The 6,168-nt window shown below is 41.3% G+C and overlaps 1 protein-coding gene across 1 annotated transcript; it reads left to right on the top strand.

Moving 5' to 3' along the window:
• The first annotated feature begins 2,151 nt into the window (after positions 1-2,151).
• On the top strand, positions 2,152-4,888 carry LOC137172310 (microfibril-associated glycoprotein 4-like). The gene is made up of 6 exons (XM_067576679.1): positions 2,152-2,232; positions 2,512-2,667; positions 3,595-3,633; positions 3,767-3,863; positions 3,965-4,132; positions 4,526-4,888. Exons 1-6 carry the CDS (start codon positions 2,224-2,226, stop codon positions 4,777-4,779), a joined length of 723 nt encoding a protein of 240 aa, XP_067432780.1. The 5' UTR covers positions 2,152-2,223; the 3' UTR covers positions 4,780-4,888.
• The last annotated feature ends 1,280 nt before the right edge of the window (positions 4,889-6,168 follow it).

Genomic DNA, 6,168 nt, shown 5'->3' with positions numbered 1-6,168 from the left:
CATTGATAAATATAATTGCATGTCATCTACATAGCAGTGAAAATGTATGGAGTGTTACCTAATAATATTACGTAAAGGAAGCATATATAAGGTGAATAGTATTGGTCCAAGCACAGAACCTTGTGGAACTCCGTGTCTAACTTTTGCGTGCATGGAGGATTCATCATAAACATGTACAATCTGAAATCAATCTGATAAGTATAATTTAAACCAGCTTAATGCAGTTCCTCTAATACCAATTTAATGTTCCAGTCTCTGTAATAGGATGTGATGGTCAATGGAGTCAAATGGAGCACTAAGATCTAAGACAAGTACAGAGAGAAATCCTTTCCTTCATCTGATGCATTTAGGAGATCATTGTGACTTTCACCAGTGCTGTCTCTGTGCTATGATGCGCTCTAAATCCTGACTGAAAATCCTCAAACAAACTATTGTTATGTAGAAAGTCACATAACTGATTAGAGACTGCTTTCTCAAGGATCTTAGAGAGAAAGCGAAGGTTAGAAGACGCGTAGGTCACCTGCGTCTTCGAAGCGCTCAGAGCCCAATACACAAATTTGTATGTGCGTGCATAAAACAGAGGAAAATAGACTTGACAGTGCTGTGAAAAAACATAGGAAAACCCTGAAGTCTAATGATGAAATTGTGAAAATGTGCATTTGAATGTAGGACTAAACTGGCATTAAAAACAGACACACACAAACACCCCCCAAGAACACCTCAATGTCCCCCTTTCAAAAATATTGCTTCCAGTACCCACCCACGTTCTCTGAATGCCCCCGGTGCTCACATTGAGAAACGTTTCCCTAGTGGCTTGAATAAAGTATTAGACATAACCAGTTTTCTGTGACTCTATCTTATTGTCTTTCTGTGCCGGTGGGTCCCAGTGTAAAATCTGACATTTGTATGTATATAAATCAGTATGTGTATGAGAATGTGTTGATGCTATTATCTAATTTGTTTGTAATGACCTGATCTGCTGGCAATCGGCTTCATGTGTGTTCAATCAGCCCTTGAACATTGATTGATGCACCTGTAGAGTAACCCACATACAGGCTGACTCATCATGCATGCCTTGTTTTGCACTGAGGAAAGTCCAGCATGGACTAACATGTTTGCACTGTATGCCCTTTGCACATTTCTTCACTGTCTGTACCCTGTATTGTAAATAATAGAAATATTTAAAATCCAGACCCCAGTCTGAATTATTTTTTTGTTCTCTATGTGCAAGTTCTTCTTTGCTACTCTGAGACTTCTAACTGACCACATTCATTCACGAGCCCTCTCTTCGCGAACAAAGATTAGGAAGGCTGTTGAATTGTGGCTGACTAAGACTATCTGAGATAGGCAGGGCCTCCTACAGCAGGCACAGTTGAACATCAGGCCTGTGGGGGATGCTGATGGGCCTACGGCTAGCTCCAAAGCTGGTAGAGTCTTGGAGGGTTTACTGACACCACTTAGCCTGATCTGTAGCAATGGACCAATATTGCAATTGGTGAAGGACCTTTTGAGAGTATCTTTATAGCATTTGCGTGGATCCCCCTCTGTCACTGTGGCCACTAGACAGTTCACTGTATAGGACGAGGACCTTTGGGAGGCAGTGACCATCCTAAAGATGTGGCCCACACAGCCTCAATGCTGGTGAGCCCTGCTGTTTGCAGCACCTCTACATTAGTGATGTAACCACTTCAATGGGTGTTGAGGATGGAGCGGAGGCACTGCTGATGGAAATGTTCAAGTACAGGACCCATGACTCAGCACCATACAGGAGGGTGGTCAGCACGATGGCATGGTATACGTTGACTTTAGGTGGCTTGTCTGCTGTCCATCTCTTTGTCAATTTTGGTGTCAGAGGAGATGATGCTGCCCAGGTAGCTTAACTGGTGGACTAGTAGTGCCTAATGTTAAGCTTAAACCTAAAATCAAATCTTAACCACAAAGTAAACAGTTAAAGTTGTGAGAACGGCCTCTTTGGTCCCAGTAATGGAGTCCCCACAATGTGGGTGGATGTCTGGTTTGGATCCAAACAAAGTCGTGTAAACAGGGACACAGACACTCAAGGACATTATGTTTCCACTTGTACAGCAAATAGTTTTATTTGTATGAGGTAGCAACTGTTCAGTCATTCATTAATCTTTGGGATATAAATATAGCTCAGACACATCAGAGCATCCTGACTGACTGACATCAAGATTTTCATCATATCACCTCAGCAGAACTCTGATGATGAAGGTAAGTTTGTGACTTTATACACCTGACTGAATTAATATTGAGTAGTAGTACTTTCAGTCAGATTCTCTGAAATAGTCTGTGGTGACAAGAGTTTCTTACAATTACCTTTTCTCTATTTTCTCTGTATTTTGCACTTTTAAATCTTCATTCTGGGTTTCTGTTTAAGAACCCACAAAATGCCAAAATACAGTCACTTGTTTTAACTAAATTGGAGAGTGAATCTTCCCACTGAGTTTAGTTTTAGTTAATTTTGTGTCTGCTGCTGTGTTTCTGTTGCAGCTGGTTTCAGTGGTTCTCCTCCTGCTGGCTCCAGCGTTGACCTCCTGCTTACGTCTCGTCCTCCCGCTGGACTGCAGTGACATCTATAAACATGACAGCACCCGACCCAGCGGAGTGTACATCATCTATCCCATCGGAGCCACATCTGCTGTCCAGGTAGACTTCATCCTCTCTGGGACACAGTTAGAAGATGTTGGTTCAAAGATGAGTCACCATGTGAAGACAGTTCAGGTTGATTCTACTAAACCAGCAGATATAAGTGGAGGTAGTCGTGTTACTGGTTGGATACACAGACTGTATATAAAGATGGATGTAGCGAGATGTGACGTCACCCATTAGTTTGCCTTGAAACCAGTTTGAAGCCCAGAGTTGCAGCTTGCGTACATATGGGCTAACGTTAGCTACTTTAGCTAAATTGTGCTAACAGGGAGGTATCGTAATAAAGTAACAATATTTGTGGTCAATTGACCCACTTGACCTCTCTTTGACCTTATGAACCAACACCTTTTTCATAAGACTTTTTATTTGCTAATTTGTGTTTATTGGGCAGCATTTTTGATATACACTCCAGATAGTACATATATTTTTCTTCCAAACATAGGATAAGAAAGATCAGTGCTCCTTACCATGGGCGTCTGGTTATGTTTTAAAATGGGGGAGAAAACTTTGAAGGATACATAATTGACAAGGGTCCCTCCAGCCCCTCCCTTAAAAAATATTTTAAAAAAATACGTTGTAATTTAAAACAAATTTCCTACATTTCTACACATGGTTTAAGTCAAGAAACAGCCACCTGCACTAGACTAGTTTAGTTAGATTGAGGGTGCTATGAAAACTAAGACTGCATCATGAACAGTAAATAATTGAGTGGATCAGGAGAGGAAATGATTATTGGAATAATGTTTTTATGTTTATATTTTCCAGAGAGAAGTTGAGCCTTTTTGAATGGGAGTCAGTTGGAGCATCTAGCGGCCATCAGCGGCACTTTAAGATACTTCAGATTCAAGACGTGGCAGCTGCTTATTGATTGAATGTAGTTTTAACTAAAGCATCATATTTACTAATGAGAGTGTTTGTGTGTAGGTGTACTGTGACATGGACTCAGACGGAGGACGTTGGACGGTGAGTTTTTGAACTGAAGTCATCAAGTCACAGCTGAGTGTTTTTCAGTATGAACACTTCCTGTTGGACCTTCACAATAAATCATGAGCTGTCAGTGATCCTGTGTTTATCGAGTTAACCCTCCCTCCCCCAGGTGTTCCAGAGGAGGATGGACGGCTCGGTGAACTTCTACAGGCCCTGGGATCACTACAAGGAGGGCTTTGGTATCGCTGCTGGAGAGTACTGGCTTGGTGAGAAATGAAACCAAACTAACAGTCATGTGACTTCATGAAACTGTTCATAAAAACAAACATCAAACATCTGACGTGACTTCATGTTTGTGTGTTTTCAGGTCTTGAGAGTCTCTTCCATCTGACTCTGAGGAAAAAGTACGAGCTGCTGGTCGACATGGAGGACTTCAGTGGAAACAAAACGTCTGCTCGTTACTCCTCGTTCTCCATCGATCCAGAGTCCGATGGATACAGACTGCATGTGTCTGGATTCACTGATGGAGGAGCAGGTCAGTTACTGTTAGCAGGTAGTAGTTTTGTTTTTATGATGTTTAGTTTCCACATGGAGACACTGAAGATTTCTGTCCTTATATTGGATTATTTGTGTGATTCCTTCAGCTAAAGACAGATTCACAAAGATTTTCAAGTCAGTAACAACAAATCTGTGGTCTGCTCATGTTTTATTAATTCTACATGACATACTGTATGTTGTTATGTTACAGTAGCAGCAGCAGATGCAGTACCAGTAGTACTAGAAGTATTTGTACAAGTGGTAGCCATAGCAGTAGTACTGTATTAGTAGTGACAGTTGTAGTGTTAATAGTTATATAACATTATATAGTATGGTGTCATTAGCAGTAGTGTTGTGATCAGACACTTGTTGTTTTCTTGTGTTTCTGTAGGAGACGGCCTGGAAACTCACGACGGACAGAAGTTCTCCACCTTCGACAAAGACCAGGACTCCGATAGCCGTAGCTGCGCCAAACTCCACCTGGGGGCATTCTGGTACAACGACTGTCATAGAGCAAACCCCAACGGGATTTATCTCTGGGGTGCTGATAGCACTCATGATGCTGCTGGAGTGGAGTGGTCCTACTGGAAGGGCTGGAACTACTCCCTGAAGACCATCAGCATGAAGATTCGTCCTGTGCAGTAATCCTCCAGAACAAACAGCAGAATATCTGTTGATCTCTTTCTTTCTTTCTCTCTGATCTAGTCTGTAACCTCACATATACTTCAAATAAATATTTCCAGCATCAATAAAAGTCAGGTGTAGAGTGTTTTTGTGAGCAGCTGCTGGGTGTAAAGTCTTGTGTCAAACAGCTGTTGGTGTAGAGAAATGATTGGACAGGTGGGGAACTTAGTGGAGGATCCAGAGGAACAAATGCAGAGCAGCTTCCATCAGGAACATCACATGACATCACTGAAGTGATGAAGAACCAAATGACAGATGGAGTTGACTTGTATTGGAGCTAAAAGCAGCTTGAACTCTGCTGAAATGAACATGTTCCACCACTAGATGTCTCTGTTGTCTGTATTAGTTCCATCTAGTTGTATCCACAGACTGACTGTATATCTGAGCTTTCAGCAGGACACAAACTACACATGAACCCTCACACTGTCACATGATGTTACTGTTTGTTGAGTGTTTGCTTTGGATGTTCTTGGCTGCAGAAGGAGAGAACGTCACTGTTTGAGAAGGTTTTGGTTGGTTTTCTCTTCACACTCTGCTGGTTAAGATGTTACCTTCAGTCTGCTAAACACACACTTTAAAGTCAAACTAACTGGTTTCAACAGAGCGTTTGGTGGATGATTGAAACCCTGGTGTGACTCATTATCTTCTGCACGCTGACAATAAATGAGAAGCTGAGCAGAAAGATGATGTTATCTGATTAATGAGAGTCAGCAACTCCAGTCTGAGGTCGTGCCACTCCGCCAGAGAATCTGCTGTCAACATGAATACATGAAACGTCTTTCATTAACAGTTGCTGGCAGCTAACCTTCTTCCTGTGTTCTCGCTTGAAAGGAAATTTACCTTTAACTCATCCTCTGATTCAGACCAGAGCAAATTAAATACACTTACCGGCCACTTCATTCGGTACATCTGTACAATCTAACACAACAGCTCTGCCATAAATTCTACGTTTATGTTTATTATTGAGATCGTAGTGTGTGGTGGTGTACATTGTGTGGTGTACATCTGGAGTGCATTACGTTGAAAAGTGTTCCTTATATTTTGCCCTCCTCATGTATGTTAAATGAACGGGCAAAATATTAGGAATTCAATGTAATGTGCTCCAGTACACCACCACCACCCACTATGACCTCAATAATAAACATAAAGTAGAATTATCACCTTTCTGACAATGTGAACTTTCTGAAAATGTATAAGCTTCATAAACATAGAATTTATGGCAAAGCTGTTATATATCAAACTGTCAATTTGGACATTATGTATTTTAATCCCACTATTTTGCCTTTTTAATCTTGTTATCGCTCCAGAGGTCCAGATTATATTAAGCCAGAAGTAAGTAAAGTACTTTTA

The sequence above is a fragment of the Thunnus thynnus genome, chromosome 20 (genome assembly GCF_963924715.1).
Source record: "Thunnus thynnus chromosome 20, fThuThy2.1, whole genome shotgun sequence".
Taxonomy (NCBI): Eukaryota; Metazoa; Chordata; class Actinopteri; order Scombriformes; family Scombridae; genus Thunnus; species Thunnus thynnus.
The sequence above is the reverse complement of the archived record's forward strand: the minus strand, read 5'-3'. Positions and strand labels throughout refer to the sequence as shown.

Coding starts and splice junctions, on each gene's coding strand:
- LOC137172310 (XM_067576679.1), top strand. Junction 3,634..3,766: donor CAGACGGAGGACGTTGGACG/GTGAGTTTTTGA, acceptor TCCCTCCCCCAG/GTGTTCCAGAGGAGGATGGA. Junction 4,133..4,525: donor ATTCACTGATGGAGGAGCAG/GTCAGTTACTGT, acceptor GTGTTTCTGTAG/GAGACGGCCTGGAAACTCAC.